This window comes from Misgurnus anguillicaudatus, chromosome 8 (genome assembly GCF_027580225.2).
Source record: "Misgurnus anguillicaudatus chromosome 8, ASM2758022v2, whole genome shotgun sequence".
Classification (NCBI taxonomy): Eukaryota; Metazoa; Chordata; class Actinopteri; order Cypriniformes; family Cobitidae; genus Misgurnus; species Misgurnus anguillicaudatus.
This window is the reverse complement of record NC_073344.2, coordinates 14,666,017-14,687,032: the sequence shown is the minus strand read 5'-3', so window position 1 is coordinate 14,687,032 and position 21,016 is coordinate 14,666,017. Positions and strand designations below refer to the sequence as shown.

General features: G+C 37.2%; 1 protein-coding gene and 1 long non-coding RNA gene across 4 annotated transcripts; one reads left to right on the top strand and one right to left on the bottom strand.

Moving 5' to 3' along the window:
- Positions 1-949: 949 nt before the first annotated feature.
- LOC141365686 (uncharacterized) lies at positions 950-2,407 on the bottom strand. Its single transcript, XR_012370743.1, has 2 exons — positions 1,755-2,407; positions 950-1,635 (listed from the first exon to the last, which is right to left on the bottom strand). It is a non-coding gene; the product is annotated as an uncharacterized lncRNA (long non-coding RNA).
- Positions 2,408-3,457: 1,050 nt separating this feature from the next.
- On the top strand, positions 3,458-21,010 carry rab44 (RAB44, member RAS oncogene family). Of its 3 annotated transcripts, none has more exons than XR_012370741.1 (9): positions 3,458-16,645; positions 18,184-18,259; positions 18,343-18,459; positions 18,546-18,627; positions 19,314-19,428; positions 19,624-19,722; positions 19,876-19,952; positions 20,047-20,247; positions 20,829-21,010. XR_012370741.1 is itself a non-coding variant. In XM_055212758.2 (8 exons), the coding sequence occupies exons 1-8, from the start codon at positions 3,602-3,604 to the stop codon at positions 20,132-20,134; spliced, it is 13,698 nt and encodes a 4,565-aa protein (XP_055068733.2). In that variant the 5' UTR covers positions 3,458-3,601; the 3' UTR covers positions 20,135-21,009. The 3 variants fall into 3 exon arrangements, 1 of the variants encoding a protein (XP_055068733.2); XR_008646277.2 differs by lacking the exon at positions 18,546-18,627 and adding an exon at positions 18,914-18,995 and having other exon boundaries at positions 20,829-21,009; XM_055212758.2 differs by lacking the exon at positions 18,546-18,627 and adding an exon at positions 18,914-18,995 and having other exon boundaries at positions 20,047-21,009.
- The last annotated feature ends 6 nt before the right edge of the window (positions 21,011-21,016 follow it).

The window sequence follows — 21,016 nt, the reverse complement described above, 5'->3', positions numbered from 1 at the left end:
TTTTCTTGTAGGACTGACTTCTTTTGTCTAACATATAATGAGATTATTCAGTGTTACCTTTATTAAAAGTACCCCATTGATTTCAGTGTGTGAATTTTCTTGTCTTCTTCTTTGGTGATTTCCAAGCTAAAACAAAAATAGAATAGATTTTAGACATTGTGTAGTATCTGCATCCTTTTATAGAAATTTGGTAGCAAGAGTTAAGCTTTAAATATACACAGAAGTGCCAGTAGGGGGCTGTGGTGTTTTAAACATGCTTATAAAACTACTGAGAACCACATGAATCTAATATCTCGTGAGACGTTATTGTTAACTTCGTACTTATAATGCCAAAGTGCATGCACAAATGCAATAAAACATTTCTCAAAGTTAAGGTTCTCGTTAGCACGTTCACACAGGAAAATCGGTCAGCAGCTTATTTTTGTGAACATACAGTTCACACTTAACTCGCTACGCATTGTGTGTCAACAGTGCAGGAAGTTGAGGGTTGCGTTAAGAAGGAAGCCATGCAAGCTCAGAGCTAAAAAGGAATACTGGCAGCCAAGGCTTCTCTGTTGTCTATGCTTAGCAAGACTGAAAAGTGGATAGATCCTTGAAGGGTCAGCAGAAGGTAACATTTCTGTTTATCGTGTACTTCTGCAAAATAATTTAGGGGATGTCTGCTATATCGCTTTGTTGCCCTTTATCATTATCATCCTTTATCAAGATGCAAAGCGTTGCATGTAAAGATGTGGTTGGTCGCACCTCATATAAATAGTCTTTACTAGCTTTCGGATTACTATGTTTTATAGTTGAGAGCTTGTGTTGTTTTCAGATTGTGTATATGTTTTAAGTGAAATTTCTGTGAGAGTTTATTCAAAGGCTTTTTTCATATATCACAACAGGATCTTAGTCCATCCAATCGTTTATGTATATAGTGTTTCATTATTAGTCATAAGTTCAAAGTAGATTCAGAATTCCATGTTTTCAATTTATTTCTTGTTGCACAGGTCAGATACAATACATCACCCACAAAAATGTTGTTTACAGATGCAGAATAATCACAAAATATATTACTTTACTAATTATATACTTGTTTGTGTAAATAAGGTAAATAAGTGAGAAACATGATGCATGTCACATAAACATTGCAAGGTGCAAATATAACTCTTAAAATTTTATAATAGACCTGTCATGACACTGTGTTAAACATTTCCATTAAAAAAAGATTCATGAAGAATCATACATTTTAGCTCATACGTGACATTTGCAATGAGTCACACGTGACGCATTTTTAATGCACTCTGGTTTCGTTTTTATTGACGTTCTTATAAAGATGTCAAAGATATTTTGAAATGTGTTTGTCTCACCATAGCCACATGTGAGCAGCCATGTCAGGCAGAAGATCTAAAAAGAACCAGAAGCTTGGTTCATCTAGACGAGGTACAAGAGGTCTCAAACTTAATGAGGACAAAGATAACGATGATGGGCAGGATGAGGTTCACACCAAAACTGAAAACCAATCAGAAGCCACTGTTTCACAAACCCAGTCTGCTGATCATCTTCCAAGCTTGAACATTGATCGCCTAACACCAGTCTTAGAAAGTTCTCCAGACGCATTGATTCACAAGGATTTAGAAGCGGAAGCCGAAGTGCCTGAAAGAAAACGAAAAATAGGTTCAACGCGCAAGAATACTGGTGGGAGAAAACTTAAACCATGTGATGAGGTAAAAACAACAGAAGAGTTTGGTGAAGAACAAGTAACTCAACCGAACCCATCAGCCATTGAAGAAGAACACATCTCCTTTACAGAAGATGAACGGAGTAATCCTCATGAGCAGTCAACAATCGATTTGCCAATTGACGTGCCGATGGGGCAACCTATACCCCATTATGGTGATGTCACAGCAGCAGAAAGTGGCCAAGAAACCCCACTGGCAAGCAACTCTGGACAGAAAAGAAAAATGGGCTCGACCCGTAAGCCTCGTGGAGGAAATAGAGGATGGGAAAATGTAGAGGTACAAGATCTTTTAAGTGATGTGACAGGGGATGTATGGAAAGCAGAAGTCAAAAGCAGTAGTGAAGCAGAGTTCGGCCTGTTAACAGAGATGATGCAAACGTGGGATGATGTGAAACGAAGGGACAGTCCTACAAATACAACAAACCACACAGAATCAGCTTTTGTTTCAGGTGAATCCCTCTCATATGAAAGAGCCGAAGAGCCTGAAGCTTTGGCTGGAACTGAAACCAACAACCTATCAGTTACTTTTTCGGTTGTTAATCCAACAAAGCCAGCATCTGAAACATCTAGTCATCACACTGAGGAGTTTATAGTGTGTCAAAATGTGACTGCCTCACCTCCTACTCGTTCAGCACTAAATGCAGATTTCACAGATTTCAACAGTAGCTACCAAGATTTAAGACACGATACAAACACTTCACATGACTGCAATTCTGTAAAATTAGGAGAAGCTGATGAGGAACTATGTAGAAATAGTCCAAATATTTCATCATCAAAACAAGATGAATTAGATAAACTTGTGGTTATTGACAAAGAACCTCTTTCTTCATCCTGTACTTTTGGTGGTGCTCCTAAAGATAATAAATGTGAAATTTTTACTGATGTACTTACAGCAGAAGACAGCAAAGTGTCTGATACACAGATAGTAACAGATTCAACAGCCGAAATGAGCAATACACCCCCTGACATTAGCAGTTTAGAGGATGAAGAGATTATAAGGTCAAACATTTTAGGACAAAGTATGAGGATGGAGGAAGAGTCTACCAGACTGCAAATGAAGCACATAGAGGAGAATTTGTATATGGAGGCAACTGAAGAATGTACAGAAATACAGTCAGAGATGCAGCAGGGAGAAACGTCTGCTTTTTCTGCAGACTATAATTTGGCAAATTTGCCACCTGTAACAGGGGATTTACATAATAGCAATATAAAGCTTAGTAGTCTGTTGCCTGAGGACGGTATATTATCTTGTGATGTCATGGCTGAGATTGTGATTTCAAATAATCCTACAATAAATAGTGAAGAGTCATCTGCGAGTTTTCCCGAGGTGGAAAATGTTCGAGAAAGTCAGGAGATTTATGTGGAAATCAAAGAGGAAAAGGACGTTAATGATGTTATTGACACATCAGTAACATTTGATGTTTCTATGACTGAAATTGTGACGGATGTGGAGGATTTTACAGAACAAGGTGTAGATCTCCAAACTTCGGCTGCTAAAACAGGACCTGAAATGATAGCATTTGAAATGATAGACCAGGATAATGTCAAAGGCGACAATACTGAGCAAATATTTATGGATGCAAAAGATAATGTAGAAGGGGAGAGAGATACAATGACTGAAATGGTCATGGATGCAAAGTATTTTACAGAAAAAGGTGTAGATCTCCAGACTGTGGCTACGAGGGAAATTGAGAGTGTGGGTACTAAAACAAGACCTGAAACAGATGCATTTGAAATGATAGACCAGGATATTGTCAAAGACAATGTTAAAGATGACAATATGTTGCAGAACATTATGGATGCAGAAGATAATGAAGGAGAGGAGGGAGGTACCACACAGTTTTGTGAGGTTTCTACACAACAAGAGATAGAACAACAGCAATGTCTACATCAGATACATCTCAAATACAAGTCGACCCATCACAGGATGATACAGAGAGGATGGAAAATAGGACAGAGGTTCTAGAAGATGTGGGATCTCTACTTCTTGATGAAAGAAGCTATGATTTCACCCAAGGTATCTTTGAGAAAAATGCAGAAGAAAAGATATTTCTAAATGCAAAATCAGAGGATCCAGCTTTTGATAAAAAAGATGAGAGTAGTGAAATATACAAAGTAATTGAAGAATTTGAAGAAACAGGAGAACATGAGAAGATTGATGGATCACATGTCGCCACATTAGATGTGGCAGAACCTTTAGCAAGTGTTCAGGATGAAGATAAAAAGCATTTTTCTGATATTAACCTTGAGGCATTTCATGCATCTGAAAGTGCTGAGAACATTTCTGAAAGTTCGCTAGAGTCAAATACAGTTCACGAGCAAACAGTAATCAACATCATTCCTGAAGATTCTCATGGAGACGACTTAAATCAGATTGTTCTCAAGCCAAAAATGGACTTAAGCGTGAATAAAGATGCTGATCTTGTTGTAGTTTTAGATTCTGCTCTCATGCCATCATCATGTAGTTCAGATACAATGTCTGAGGAATCCACTGAAGAGAGAACCTGTGACATCACACAATCAGAAACTCCCATAAAATTCCATGGAGAATCTCAGGAAAATGCTGGAGATGTTAAAATTGTACCAGTAGAGGGAGACACAGAACCACGCTTAGGAATTCAAACAGCGTTTATGTTGGACTCAACAGTAGTTGAAGAAGAAACAGAAAAGATAAACTTGGACTTTAATGTTCTTGTTAGTCAAGTTGAGTTTGTTGAAGATAAAGTTACAGTTGAAAGTAATATGACTAGTAATACATCTTATACAAATAAGGAAGCGTTGGAAGGATCTGAAAATGTTGAGGATGTTTCTGTTGTGACTGCTACTGGTCATCTGCAAGATGTTTTCTTAGCTGGTTCAGAAGAGACAAACACAGGTTCTGAGAAAACTGAAATCTTCATCAATCCAGATGATTCTCAAGAAGACGAGGAAAAAGATAGAGGTGATGAAAGAGTGACAGCGGCGGCCACAGGCCTAGATTCAGAATCTCAAGAGCAGAAAAATGTGATAGATCACGACATATTACAAACTATAGTTTATGTAAGAGATAATGAAAAACATGAGATCGCAGAAAGTTCAGTACAGGAACTGTATGATGAAGTGGCTGAGAAGTGGCATGGAGACGATACATCTAAACATGAGCAAAAGTCTTTAATAAATATATCTGACACACAAGATGATCCACCACAAACTGATTCTGACAACTGCCTGGAAAGTGAGTGGGAAGTTGTAGAAGTGAGAGATGGAGAAACTGAAGATACAGCAGTTTATGATGAAGCCACAAAGTTAGAGGAAATATTAACTGTTGAAGAAATGAACTCAACAGTTACCGTTACATCTGTCACACATCAACAAAGTGAAGAGGAGGAGACGTCTCTCAGTGCAAACACAGAAAATGCAGCGATTGACAGGACGAATGAGACAAGTGATGTCAATGACAATGACAGTCAACCAGATTTACAAAAAATATTAACAGAAGAAGAAAATTATACCACCCTTCAAATGAACCTGGACGAACTTCAAGTAACTGAACATGCTGAGAGTGTTTCTACTGTGACTGAATCTGGTCCTTCATTTGGAGATATTTCAGGAGAATCACACACAGTACATGAGAACATCACCAAAATCCCAGAAGATTCTCAGAAAGAGGAGATACAATCAGAATTTAATCCATTTGTTCACAAACGAAAAATGGGCTCCACTCGAAGACCTCTTAGAGGAAACAAAGGGCAAAGAAAAAACAGGGAACAATATGAAGAAAGTGAGTCACTTAACAGTGAAAGTTTGATCGATGAGGAGAAAGAACAGGAAAGAGAAATAAGTGTGGAGAAAGATGCTGCTCCTGTTGAAGTGTTGGACTTTGCTCTCATGCCGTCATCATGTAGTTCAGATTTAGTGTCTGAGGAATCCACCATAGAGAGAATCTCTGACATCACACAATCACAAACTGCCATAAAATGTCATACAGAATCACAGGAAAATGCTGGAGATATTGATAGAGAACCAACAGAGCAAAACACAGAAGCTATTGTTGGAGCTACAGTTACAGTGGATAGTAATATGACAATTGAGTCAGATTTTCTGCATTATAATCCACATGATACAAATGAGGAGGAGTTGAAAGGATCTGATAATGTTGAAGGTATTTCTGCCAAAACTGATGCTGGTCTTCTTCAGCAAGGTGTTGATTCAGAAAAGACAGATGCAGTTTCAGAAAACACTGAAATTAGCATCAATCCAGATGATTCTCAAGGAGAAGATTCACAATCGAAATTGAGTCCAGTTGTTCACAAACGAAAAATGGGCTCAACTCGCAGACCACTCAGAGGAAACAAAGAGAAAGGCCAAGATGTCAAGGAAAAGGAAGAAAAAACAAATAAGGACGAAACAGAACCACATTCAGAAATTCAAGAACCGAAAAATGTTGTAGATCCCATGATGCAGGAAATTATTGATGTAGGATACAAAAAAGATGAAGATATCTCAGAGACAGTAAAAGTTGCAGAAGAGAAGCCATCTGAACATCCATTTGAAAATAAGGAGTGGCATGGAGAGATAACATCAGAACAAGAGCAAAAATCTTCATCAGTTATATCTCAGACACAAGATGATCCACCACAAGTTGACACTGAGAGGACAATGGAAAATGAAAGTGAAGCTGGAGAGGAGAAAGATGGAGAAACTGAAAATACAGCAGTAAATGATGAAGACATAACATCAGAGGAAATACTTACTCCTGAGGACATGAACTTAACAGTTACTGTCACGTCTGTCACACATCAACAAAATGAAGAGGAAGAGACTTCTCTCAGTGCAAACACAGAAAATGCAGCGTTTGAGAGGACTAATGAGACAAGTGATGAAAGAAAAGAGATTGAAGATTTCACAGAAAGCAAAGTAGCAGAACATCTAACCAATGTTAATGTTCAGGATAATGACAGTCAATCAGATTTACAAACAGAAAACCCAGAAAATAATAGAGTATTAACAGAAGAGGAAAATGATACAACCCTTCATATGAACCTGGAAGAACTTCAAGTAACTGAACATGCTCAGAATATTTTTAATGTGACTGAAACTGACCTTTCATATGGAGATGAAGTCAAAGTTGATTCAGGAGAATTACTTACTGTACATGAGAACATCACCGAAATCCCAGAAGATTCTCAGAAAGAGGAGATACAATCAGAATTGAATCCATTTGTTCACAAACGAAAAATGGGCTCAACTCGAAGACCTCTTAGAGGAAACAAGGGGCAAAGAAAAAACAGGGAACAATATGAAGAAAGTGAGTCACTTAACAGTAAAAGTTTGATTGATGAGGAGAAAGAACAGGAAAGAGAAATAAGTGTGGAGAAAGATGCTGCTCCTGTTGAAATGTTGGACTCTCCTCTCATGCCGTCATCATGTAGTTCAGATTTCGTGTCTGAGGAATCCACTGAAGAGAGAATCTCTGACATCACACAATCACAAACTACCATAGAATGTCAAACAGAATCACAGGAAAATGCGGGAGATGTTGAAAGAGAACCAATAGACCAAGACACAAAACCACACTTAGAAATTCAGACAGAGATTAAAATGCTTGACTCATCAACTACTGAAGGAGAAGGAACAGAAGAAAGCATCTTTGAAGTTAATGTTGTCAACAAACAAGTTAAGTTTGTTGGAGATACAGTTACAGTTCAGAGTAGTATTACAGTTGAGTCAGATTTTCTTCAAAATAATACATCTGATACAAACAAGGAATCATTTGAAGCATCTGAAAATGTTGAAAGTGTTTCTGCTCTGACTGATGCTGGTCTTCTTCTGCAAGATGTTGATTCAGAAAAGACAGACCCAGTTTCAGAGAAAACTGAAATCAGCATCAATCCAGAAGATTCTCAAGGAGAAGATTCACAATCGAAATTGAATCCATTTGTTCACAAACGAAAAATGGGCTCAACTCGCAGACCACTCAAAGGAAACAAAGAGAAAATCAAAAGTGGACAGGAGATAAAGGAAGGAGCTAGTGAAGAAGTGTCAGAAGAGGACACAGGCCTACATTTAGAAACTCGGGATCAGAATAATGTGATAGATCACAACATAATGCAAACTATAATCAATGTAAGAGATAATGAAGAACATGAGATCACAGAGACAGTGAGCAGGTCAACACAGGAACTTTGTGGTTATGCCGCTGATAAAGAGAAGTTGCATGGAGAGATTACATCTGAACAGCAGCAAATGTCTTCATCAAATTTATCTCAGACACAAGATGATCCACCACATGTTGACACTGTGGTGATGCTGGAAAGTATAAGAGAAGTTGGAGAAGAGAAAGATGGAGAAACTGAAGACACAGCAGTTAATGATGAAGCCACAAAGTCAGAAGAAATATTTGCTCTTGAAAATAAGACTTTAACAGTTCCTGTCACATCTGTCACACATCAACACAGTGAAGAGGAAGAGACGTCTCTCAGTGTAAACACAGAAAATGCAGCGTTTGACATGATAAATGAGACAGGTGATGAAAGCAAAGACATTGAAGATTTCACAGAAAGAAAAGAAGCAGAACATCTAACCAATGCGAACATTCAGGATGATAACAGTCAACCAGATTTACAAACAGTATTAACAAAAGAGGAAAATGATACAACGACTTATATGAACCTGGAAGAAATTCCAGCTGAGAGTATTTCTACTGTGACTGAATCTGGTCTCTCATATGGAGATGTTTCAGGAGAATCACACACAGTACATGAAAACATCACCGAAATCCCAGAAGATTCTCAGAAAGAGGAGATACAATCAGAATTGAATCCATTTGTTCACAAACGAAAAATGGGCTCAACTCGAAGACCACTCAGAGGAAACAAAGGGCAAAGAAAAAACAGGGAACAATATGAAGAAAGTGAGACACTTAACAGAGAAAGTTTGATCAGTGATGAGACAGAACAGGAAAGAGAAATAAGTGTGGAGAAAGATGCTGCTTCTCTTGAAGTGTTAGACTCTGCTCTCATGCCATCATCACATAGTTCAGATTTAGTGTCTGAGAAATCCACCGCAGAGAGAATCTCTGACATCACACAATCACAAACTCCCATAAAATGTCATACAGAATCACAGGAAAATGCTGGAGATGTTGAAGGGGAACCAATAGAGCAAAACACAGAAGCTACTGTTGAAACTACAGTTATAATGCAGAGTAATATTACAATTGAGCAAAATAATCCACATGATACAAATGAGGAGATGTTGAAAGGATCTGTTAATGTTGAAGGTGTTTCTGTTGTAACTGATGCTGGTCTTTTTATGCAAGATGTTGATTCAGAAAAGACAGATGCAACTTCTGAGAAAACTAAAATCAGCATCAATCCAGAAGATTCTCAAGAAGAAGATTCACAATCGAAATTGAATCCAGTTGTTCACAAACGAAAAATGGGCTCAACTCGCAGACCACTCAAAGGAAACAAAGAGAAAGGACAAGATGTCAAGGAAAAGGAAGAAAAAACATTTGAGGACGAAACAGAACCACATATAGAAAGTCAAGAACAGAAAATTTGTGTAGATCCCATTATGCAGAAAAATATGGATGTAGGCTACAATAAAGAAGAAGAAACCCCAGAGACAGTAAGAGTTGCAGAAGAGGAGCTAACTGAACATCTATTTAAAAATAAGGAGTGGCATGGAGAGATAACATCAGAACAAGAGCAAAAATCTTCATCAGATATATCTCAGACACAAGATGATCCACCACAAGTTGACACCAAGAGGACAATGGAAAATGAAAGTGAAGCTGGAGAAAAGAAAGATGGAGAAACTGAAAATACAGCAGTAAATGATGATGCAGGAGGTACTGAAAAAATACTAACTATTGAAGACATGAACTCAACAGTCACATTTGTCACACATCAACAAAGTGAAGACGAAGAGACGTCTCACAGTGCAAACACAGAACATGCAGCGTTTGACAGGACGAATGAGACAAGTGATGAAAGCAAACAGTTTAAAGATTTTACAGAAACAGAAGTAGCAGAACATCTAATCAATGTCAATGTTCAGGATAATGACAATCAGCCAGATTTACAAACAGAAAACCAAGAGAATAACAAAGTATTAACAGAAGATGAAAATTATACAACCCTTCATATGAACCAGGAAGAACTTCAAGTAACTGAACATGCTGAGAATATTTCTACTGTGACTGAATCTGGTCTCTCATACAGAGATGTTGTCACTGTAGTTTCAGAAGAATCACTTACAGTAGATGAAAACATCACAGAAATCCCAGAAGATTCTCAGAAAGAGGAGATACAATCAGAATTAAATCCAATTTTTCACAAGAGAAAAATGGGCTCAACTCGTAGACCTCTAAGAGGAAACAAAGGGCAAAGAGAAAACAGAGAACAATATGAAGAAAGTGAGTCACTTAACAGTGAAAGTTTGATCGATGAGGAGAAAGAACAGGAAAGAGAAATAAGTGTGGAGAAAGATGCTGCTCCTGTTGAAGTGTTGGACTCTGCTCTCATGCCGTCATATAGTTCAGATTTAGTGTCTGAGGAATCCACTAAAGAGAGAATCTGTGATATCACACAATCACAAACTCTTATGAAAGTTCATGCAGATACTCAGGATAAAGAACCAATAGAGCAAGACACAGAAGCTTCTGTTGGAGTTACAGTTACAATGGAGAGTAGTATGACAATCGAGTCAGGTTTTCTGCATGATAATCCACTTGATACAAATCAGAAGGCGTTCAACGCATCTGAAAATGTTGAAAGTGTTTCTGCTTTGACTGATGCTGGTCTTCTTCTGCAAGATGTTGATTCAGGAGAGACAAGCAGAATTTCAGAGAAAACTGAAATCAGCACCAATCCAGAAGATTCTCAAGAAGAAAATTCACAATCGAAATTGACTCCAGTTGTTCACAAACGAAAAATGGGCTCAACTCGCAGACCACTCAAGGGAAACAAAGAGAAAATCAAAAGTGGAAAAGAGATAAAGGAAGGAGCTAGTGAAGAAGTGTCAGAGGAGGGCACAGGCCTACATTTAGAAACTCCGGATCAGAATAATTTGACAGATCACGACCTACAAACTATAATGGATTTAAGACATAATGAAGAACATGAGATCACAGAGACAGTGAGCAGGTCAACACAGGAACTGTATGATGATGCCGCTCATGAAGAGAAGTGGCATGGAGAGATTACATCTGAACAACAGCAAATGTCTTCATCAAATTTATCTCAGACACAAGATGATTCACCACAATTTGACACTGTGAGGTTGCTAGAAAGTAAGAGAGAAGTTAGAGAAGAGAAAGAAGGAGAAACTGAAGATATAGCAGTTAATGATGAAGCCACAATGTCAGAAGAAATATTTACTCTTGAAAATATGACCTTAACAGTTCCTGTCACATCTGTCACACATCAACAAAGTGAAGAGGAGGAGACGTCTCTCAGTGTAAACACAGAAAATGCAGCGTTTGATAGGAAGAATGAGACAAGTGAGGGAAGCAAAGAGATTGAAAATTTCACAGAAAGAAAAGAAGCAGAACATCTAACCAATGTGAACATTCAGGACAATTACAGTCAACCAGATTTACAAACAGTATTAACAGAAGAGGAAACTGATACAATGCCTCATATGAACCTGGAAGAACTTAACAAAACCGAAAATGCTGAGTGTGTTTCTACTGTGACTGAATCTGGTCTCTCGTATAGAGATATTTTAGGAGAATCACACACAGTACATGAGAACATCACCGAAATCCCAGAAGATTCTCAGAAGAAAGAGGAGATACAATCAGAATTAAATCCGATTGTTCACAAGAGAAAAATGGGCTCAACCCGAAGACCTCTTAGAGGAAACAAAGGGCAAAGAAAAAACAGGGAACAATATGAAGAAAGTGAGACACTTAACAGAGAAAGTTTGATCAGTGATGAGACAGAACAGGAAAGGGAAATAAGTGTTGAGAAAGATGCTGCTCCTGTTGAAGTGTTGGACTCTGCTCTCATGCTGTCATCATATAGTTCAGATTTTGTGTCTGAGGAACCCACCGCAGAGAGAATCTGTGACCTCACACAATCACAAACTCCCTTAAAATGTCATACAGAATCACAGGAAAATGGTGGAGATGTTGAAGGGGAACAACTAGACCAAGATACAGAAACTACAGTTACAATGCAGAGTAATATTACAATTGAGTCAGATTTTTTTCAAAATAATACATCTGATACAAACCAGGAATCATTTGAAGCATCTGATAATGTTGAAGGTGTTTCTGCTCTAAGTGATGCTGGTCTTCTTCTGCATGTTGATTTAGGAGAGACAAGCAGAGTTCCAGAGAAAACTGAAATCAGCATCAATCCAGAAGATTCTCAAGGAGAAGATTCACAATCGAAAATGAATCCAGTTATTCCCAAACGAAAAATGGGCTCAACTCGCAGACCACTCAGAGGAAACAAAGAGAAAGGACAAGTTGTCAAGGAAAAGGAAGAAAAAACATTTGAGGACGAAACAGAACCACATATAGAAAATCAAGAACAGAAAATTTGTGTAGATCCCATGATGCAGGAAATTATTGATGTAGGATACAACAAAGAAGAAGAGATCTCAGAGACAGTAAGAGTTGCAGAAGAGAAGCTATCTGAACATCCATTTGAAAATAAGGAGTGGCATGGAGAGATAACATCAGAACAAGAGCAAAAATCTTCATCAATTATATCTCAAACACAAGATGATCCACAAGAAGTTGACACTGAGAGGACAATAGAAGGTGAGAGTGAAGCTAGAGAAAAGACAGAGGGAGAAACTGAAAATACAGCATTAAAAATACTACCTATTGAAGACGTGCACTCAACAGTCACATCTGTTACAAAACAACAAAGTGAAGAGGAAGAGGTGTCTCACAGTGCAAACACAGAACATAAGAAGTTTGAAGATTTCACAGAAACAGAAGTAGCAGAACATCTAACCAATGTCAATGTTCAGGATAATGACAGTCAAACAGATTTACAAACAGAAAACCCAGAGAATAACAAAGTATTAACAGAAGAGGAAAATGATACAACCCCTAATATGAACCTGGAAGAACTTCATGTAACTGAACATGCTGAGAGTGTTTCTACTGTGACTGAATCTGGTCTCTCATACAGAGATGTTGTCACTGTAGTTTCAGAAGAATCACTTACAGTACAGGAAAACATCACAGAAATCCCAGAAGATTCTCAGGAAGAGGAGATACAATCAGAATTAAATCCAATTGTTCACAAGAGAAAAATGGGCTCAACTCGTAGACCTCTTAGAGGTAACAAAGGGCAAAGAAAAAACAGGGAACAGTATGAAGAAAGTGAGACACTTAACAGTGAAAGTTTGATCGATGAGGAGAAAGAACAGGAAAGGAACATTAGTGTGGATGCTGCTCTTGTTGAAGTTCATGCAGATACTCAGGAAAGAGAACCAATAGAGCAAGACACAGAAGCTTTTGTTGGAGCTACAGTTACAGTGAAGAGTAATATGACAATTGAGTCAGATTTTCTGCATGATGATACAAATCAGGAGGCGTTGAAAGCATCTGAAAATGTTGAAAGTGTTTCTGCTGTGACTGATGCTGGTCTTCTTCTGCAAGATGTTGATTCAGGAGAGACAAGCAGAGTTTCAGAGAAAACAGAAATCAGCTTCAATCCAAATGATTCTCAAGAAGATTCACAATTAAAATTGAGTCCAGTTGTTCCCAAACGAAAAATGGGCTCAACTCGCAGACCACTCAGAGGAAACAAAGAGAAAGGACAAGATGTCAAGGAAAAGGAAGAAAAAATTAATGAGGTAGAAACAGAACCACATTATAAAATTCAAGAACAGAACATTTTTGTAGATCCTATGATGCCAAAAATGCTGGATGTTGGATACAACAAAGAAGAAGAGATCTCAGAGACAAATTATCAAATCAATCAGACTAAACAAGCAGGAGTAGAAGAACATCTAACCAATGTTAATGCCCTGGATAATGACAGCCAATCAGATTTACAATTAGAAAATCCAGATAAAAATATATTACCAGCAGAGAGAGACACACATGCACATTTAGAAATCCAAACAGAGATCAAAATGTTTGACTCGGCAATTGTTGGAAGAGAAGGAACAGAAGAGAGCCTTGGTGATGTTAATGATCCCATGAGACAAGTTGAATTTGTTGTATCTGATATAATCCAGCAGGCGTTGGAAGCATCCAAAAATGTTGAAAGTGTTTCTGCTGTCAGTGATGCTGGTCTTCAGAAAGATGTTGGTTCAGAAGAGACAAACACAGAAGATTCACAATCAAAATTTACTCCAGTTGTTCAAAAACGAAAAATGGGCTCAACTCGCAGACCACTCAGAGGGAAGACAGAGAAAGAAAATGATGGAGAAAGAAAGGCAAATGAGGATGACACAAAACCACACTCAGAAATTCAAGACCAGAATAATGTTGTAGTTAAAACACTGATGAATGTTGAACATATAGTATTAACAGAAGAGGGAAATGATTCAACCCCTCATACGAACTTGGAAGAACTTCAAGAAACTGAACATGCTGAGAGTATTTCTACTTTGACGACCTGTGGTTTCTCATATGGAGATGTTGTCACTGGAGAGTCACAAACAGTACAGGAAACCATCACTGAAATTCCAGAAGATTCCCAGAAAGAGGAGATACAATCAAATTTGAACCCACTTGTTCAAAAACGAAAAATGGGCTCAACCCGGAAACCTCTGAGAGGAAACAAAGGGCAAAGAAAAAACAGAGAACAATATGATGAAAGTGAGACACTTAACCGTGAAAGTTTAATTAGTGATGAGAAAGAACAGGAAAGGGAAATAAGTGTGGAGAAAGATGCTGCTTCTGTTGAAGTGTTGGGCTCTGCTCTCATCCCGTCATCAGATTTTGTGTCTGAGGAATCCACCGCAGAGAGAATCTGTGACATCACACAATCACAAACCCTACATGCAGATACTCAGGATAATACTGGTAATGTTGAAAGTTTACCAGCAGAGAGAGACACAAATGCACATTTGGAATTCCAAACAGAGATCAAAATGTTTGACACTGCAATTGTTGGAAGAGAAGGAACAGAGATGAAGATCTGTGATGTTAATGTTCTCATGAGACAAGTTGAGTTTGTTACATCCGAAAATGTTGAGAGTGTTTCTGCTGTCAGTGATGCTGGTCTTCAGAAAGATGTTGGTTCAGAAGAGACAAACACAATTTCTGTGAAAACTGAAATCGGCATCAATCCAGAAGATACTCAGCGAGAAGATTCCCAATCGAAATTAAGTCCAGTTGTTCAAAAACGAAAAATGGGCTCAACTCGCAGACCACTAAGAGGAAACAAAGAAAAAGAAGATTTTCAAGAAAAAGATGGAGAAGAAAAGGCAAATAAGGAAGATACAGAACCACACTTAGAAATTCAAGACCAGAATAATGTTGTGGATCAAAAAATGAAGAATGTTGAACATAATGAAGATAAAGAGACTTCAGAGACCGTAAAAATCGCAGAACAGGAAATAAGTGAACATCCATCTGAAAATAAGGAGTGGCACAGAAGGATTACATTAGAAGAAGAGCAAAAATCTTCATCAGATATATTTCAAACACAAACTGGACCATCACAGGATGATAATCATCATCAGAATTTACCAGAGATCCAAGAAAAAAGGTCTGATGTCCTGCTCATGGAAGAAAACCAAATTCACATCTTATCTCAGCCAGTTGTCATGGTTGAAAGTCCTCAAACTGAAGATGGAGAAATCCATTCGGTCTCTAGCAGTTCCATGCAGAAGAGAAGGATGGGGTCAACCCGCAAGACTCTTAGAGGAAAAAAGTCAGAAAATGAGAGAGAAGTTGGAAACGAAAACAATGGAGAAATACAAAATGTACAAACTGATGATGGGGCTACAAAATCAGAGGAAAAGTTTACTCTCGAAGAAGCGACATCATTAACAATTACAAGAACTTATGTATGTCATCAGCAACCATTTAATTCAACCCCTAAACAAGGCCATGACATTCAGGATAATGAAAGCGAATTAGACAAGCAGACAGAAAACCCAGAAGAAAATGAAGGATCAGAGGAGCGAAGTGATCCAAATTCTTATACAAACCCAGAACCATTGAACGTACCTGAATGTGCTGACCCTACTCGACCAACAGAACCAGAAACTGTTACCACTGATAAAAGAAGAAAGATGGGCTCGACTCGCAAAAATTTTCGAGGAAAGAGAGAGGTGAAGAGAGAAGAATCTGAAGGCACAGATTCACATGTGCAGATACAGATTGCACCAAGAGATGACCAGAACAGCGACCAAATAATTCATGATAGTCCTGAGCACTCAGAAAGCTCACTTCTCAGTGAGATAGAGAGAGTGTTAAATCAGACTTCTCAAAGTTCACAAAATCAGTTGATCATCAATGACCCAAATTCAGGTGGCTTGGTGAATGCTCCTGTTGAAACGTCAGACAAAGACTCTCTCCAGGTGACACAATCGCAGCGTCCCGAAAGTCCATCTGAGCTCGGCTCACCAGGACGACGAAGAAAAATGGGTTCGACTCGCAAGAGTCCCAGACAGCAACTGCAAGTGAAAAGGGAAGATGAGGAGATGGCAGAGGACTTGGAGAAAAATAAGCAAGAACCAAAAGTTCTCAAAAAGGACCTTGAAACAGCTGAGGAATCTAAAGTGTGTGAGATCGAAGATCAAGAGGGGAATAAAGAATGTCTTGATGTACCCATTGGACTCAAAACTAGCTGTCAACTAGAGGAAAGTGCTAAGTCTGGCATCCAAGAAAGTACTTCACCATCAACTAAAAGGAAATTTGGGTCAAGGCGCACCAACATGGCCAAGAGGGACTTGGGTGAGCTGAACCCATCTGAATGTGAGAATGAAGAACGCCACAGTGATGACATAATGGTATCTATCTATCTATCTATCTATCTATCTATCTATCTATCTATCTATCTATCTATCTATCTATCTATCTATCTATCGTTCTATCGTTCTATCGTTCTATCTATCGTTCTATCTATTGTTCTATCTATCATCCTATCTATCGTTCTATCTATCTATTGTTCTATCTATTGTTGTATCCTATCTATCTACTGGATCTATCTATCTATCTATCTATCTACTGTATCTATCTATCTATCTATCTATCTATCTATCTATCGTTCTATCGTTCTATCGTTCTATCTATCTATCTATCTATCTATCTATCTATCTATCTATCTATCTATCTATCTATCTATCTACCTATCTATCTATCTATCTATCTATCTATCTATCTATCTATCTATCTATCTACTGTATCAGTCAATCTATCTACTGTATCTATCTATCATTCTATCGTTCTATCTATTGCTCTATCTATCTATCGTTCTATCTATCTATCGTTCTATCTATCGTTGTATCGTATCTATCCACTCTATCTATCTATCTATATATCTATCTATCTATCTATCTATTGTATCTATCTACTGTATCTATATATCTACTGTATCTATCTATCTATCTATCTATCTATCTATCTATCTATCTATCTATCTATCTATCTATCTATCTATCTATCTACTGTATCTATCAACTCTATCTATCTATCTATCTATCTATCTATCTATCTATCTATCTATCTATCTATCTATCTATCTATCTACTGTATCAATCAATCTATCTACTGTATCTATCTATCTATCTATCTATCTACTGTATCTATCAACTCTATCTATCTATCTATCTATCTATCTATCTATCTATCTATCTATCTATCTATCTATCTATCTATCTATCTATCTATCTACTGTATCAATCAATCTATCTACTGTATCTATCTATCGTTCTATCTATCTATCTATCTATCTATCTATCTATCTATCTATCTATCTATCTATCTATCTATCTATCTATCTATCTATCTATCTATCTATCTATCTACTGTATCTATCAACTCTATCTATCTATCTATCTATCTATCTATCTATCTATCTATCTATCTATCTATCTATCTATCTATCTATCTATCATCTATCTATCTACTGTATCAATCAATCTATCTACTGTATCTATCTATCATTCTATCTATTGTTCTATCGTTCTATCTATCTATTGTTCTATCTATCATTGTATCGTATCTATCTACTGTATCTATCTATCTATCTATCTATCTATCTATCTATCTATCTATCTATCTATCTATCTATATATCTATCTATCTATCTATCATTCTACCTATCTATCTATCTATCTATCTATCTATCTATCTATCTATCTATCTATCTATCTATCTATCTATCTATCTATCTATCTATCTATCTATCTATCTATCTATCTATCTATCTATCTATCTATCTATCATTCTACCTACATATCTATCTATCTATCTATCTATCTATCTATCTATCTATCTATCTATCTATCTACTGTGCATTCAGTAATATTTTTCTTTTGTTCACCAGATCAAAAAAGCAGGACAAACTGGCAGAAGTCCTGGACAAAAACAGGCAATTGATTTAAAGAACAGGACTGAACAAGGTAAAAAATCATCCTGAATATGAATTATTATTGGAGTCATATTTCTATTTCTTATATGAACACAAACTGTTAAAACGTTTCAGATATGGAAATGGTTCAGTTTAATGTGGTGATGGTGGGAGACAGCTGCGTGGGAAAGACATCTTTCGTAAGACGCTTCCATAAAGGATACTTCACTCCAGATTACTCTTCTACTATTGGTGAGTCTTAAGACCAAACATGTACTTTCTCACCTTTTGAGATAATTGCATATAAATCAGTTTAAAATCAAATGTGTCACGCCCAGGTGTTGACACCTGTGTACAGAATGTTGTGTTGGGTGACAGAGTTGTTAAACTGCATATATGGGACACAGCGGGTCAAGAGAGGTATGACATCATAGCGGAAAAATAAAATGTGACCCTAACAATAATATTATAAGCGTCTAAGTTTGATTTCAATCATTGAGTTCACATTAATTTCAATCTTTGACATGATCTTACTCAATACAGTCAATATTAACGATATCAAGGTTACATTTTTTACAGAAGGTTCATTTGTGTCACACCCAGTTGTTGACACCTGCGTACAGTACATAATGTTATCAATATAACTTAGTCGATATAAAAGATATAAAGGTTATATTTTTACAGAATGTTCATATGTGTCACCTAGGTGTTGACACCTGCGTACAGAATGTTGTGTTGGATGAAAGAGTCGTTAAACTGCACATATGGGACACAGCGGGTCAAGAAAGGTATGACATCATAGCAAAAAATTCAAAAGAGAATAAAATGTGTCCATGTCTGTGAAATCCAGGGAATAATCTAATTATGAGATTAGGAACAGCAAAGGTTGATTTCAATCGTTAACATGACCTCGATCATATCAAAGATATCAAGGTTATATTTTCACAGAATGTTCTTTACATTATCTAGGATAATTTTATGTATAAAACAGTAAATCACAAACAAAATGACTTTAGCTGGGATTTCACGGACTGGTTCTCAAATATGTAATAGTGAGTAGGTTTATCAATGTGTATATTTTAACAACAAAAAATATGTTTTTAAAGGTTTCACAGCATTACCACCCAGGTGTTTCACAGGGCCAATGGCCTTTTGCTCATGTATGACATTACATCATCAAAGAGTTTTATGTCTGTGAGAAATTGGATTACTCAGGTTCAGGTAGATAATGTTTTCATTTATTATTTCCTTATGTGAGTTATTGCTCTATTATAATAACATTTAAAAATGTTTAAAATAAATAAATATAATATTTATCACTAAACTAACATTGCATTAAACATCTACATGCTACATCTAGTTTATATTATAATACTTTTCTGAATTGTTTTTCTAATGATTGACAATGTCAAACAGGAAAAGGCTCCTGATGATGTCGTCATGATGTTGCTCGGCAACAAGAACGATTCTGTGGAGCGTGAAGTCCAGGTTCAGGAAGGGGAGGATCTCGCTAGAGTAAGAAAACATATTGACCTCATTCTCTTCAAACAGATGTAGTCTCTGAACTAGTGTTGCATGAATACTGTTGTCTGGGTTTGCGTGATACCACAACTCCACTGACCTTAATAAATGTTATATATATAACCTTGTTTGTATCTCTTTATTTAGGAGTATAAGATTCATTTCATGGAGTGCAGTGCTGCGACTGGAGATAATGTGTCAGAATGCATGAAGAGTTTAGCTGAGTAAGATTCAAAGCAAACTAAATCTGTCATACCATTTGTTCACCCAATATGTGTGCATTGTGTTATTTATAATGACCTATTTTTCTGCCATTAGGTTGTTAGTGCAGCGGAAGAGACAAAAGGTGGAAAAACACACAGCGTTGAAGAGAGAACAACCACAGAAGAAGTCTGGTTGCTGTTGAAGTCACAAGACCACACAAATAAATACATACACTTCTCAAAATACAAATCATATATTTATATGATTTGTATTTTGAGAAGTGTTTGTGACCTCATTCTCTATGAGCAGATGTAGGCTATGTCCACACGAAGCCGGTGCATTCCCTATCCGATCATTTTTTTTCCTTGCTCTTAAAAAATAATCCGTAAAACCGAAACCACTGAAATCGACTGAAAGTGTTGTAGTATATATTCCGGACCAGTATGGGGCGTTGTAATTCTGCCACAGATATACACTATACACGGAGAAGAAGACTTTGAGCATGCGCATAACCAACATATGGTGTTGTCCATTATCGCTTGTTGGTCACCACAATTGCATAGAAGCAATAGATTTTGCTGTAATAAAGCTAGTAGGCTTTAGTAGCTTCTGTAGCACGAACACAATCACGTAGTCCGCCGTTATTGTTGTTGCTGTTACGTGTGACGCTTCCGACACGTGATGTGATGACGTTTTCGCTTCACAAAATATACGGATTGGCTGTACAGACGAAACCGCCAGGGTGTCGGTTTCAGATTTATCCACTTTAGGACCCGGTTTCAAATAATAGCGGATTCAGTCTCCCAAAACGCCGGATCCGTGTGGATGAAACGCCAATACGATAACAAATTTATATGTATAAAGTGATACGCGTCTCCGTGTGGACAGCCCCGTAGTCTCTGAACTAGTGTTGCATGAATACTAAATGACATTTTGTATTTTATAAATATGTATAAAGCACATTATTGTACAATATGTATGACTTAAAACATCACAGATGTAACTATTATTTTATATCATGTTTTTAAATGCTTTAAGCTAAGTGGAGGTGAATCCAAACAAATAAATGCTGATAGAAGTAAAA

Excerpts from the sequence above, each read along its gene's own strand:
- rab44 (XM_055212758.2), top strand. The coding sequence starts at position 3,602 with ATGTCTACATCAGATACATCTCAAATACAAGTCGACCCATCACAGGAT. Across the intron at positions 18,996-19,313 it reads GACACAGCGGGTCAAGAAAG|GTTTCACAGCATTACCACCC; the intron begins GTATGACATCAT and ends ATGTTTTTAAAG. Across the intron at positions 19,953-20,046 it reads TGCATGAAGAGTTTAGCTGA|GTTGTTAGTGCAGCGGAAGA; the intron begins GTAAGATTCAAA and ends TTCTGCCATTAG.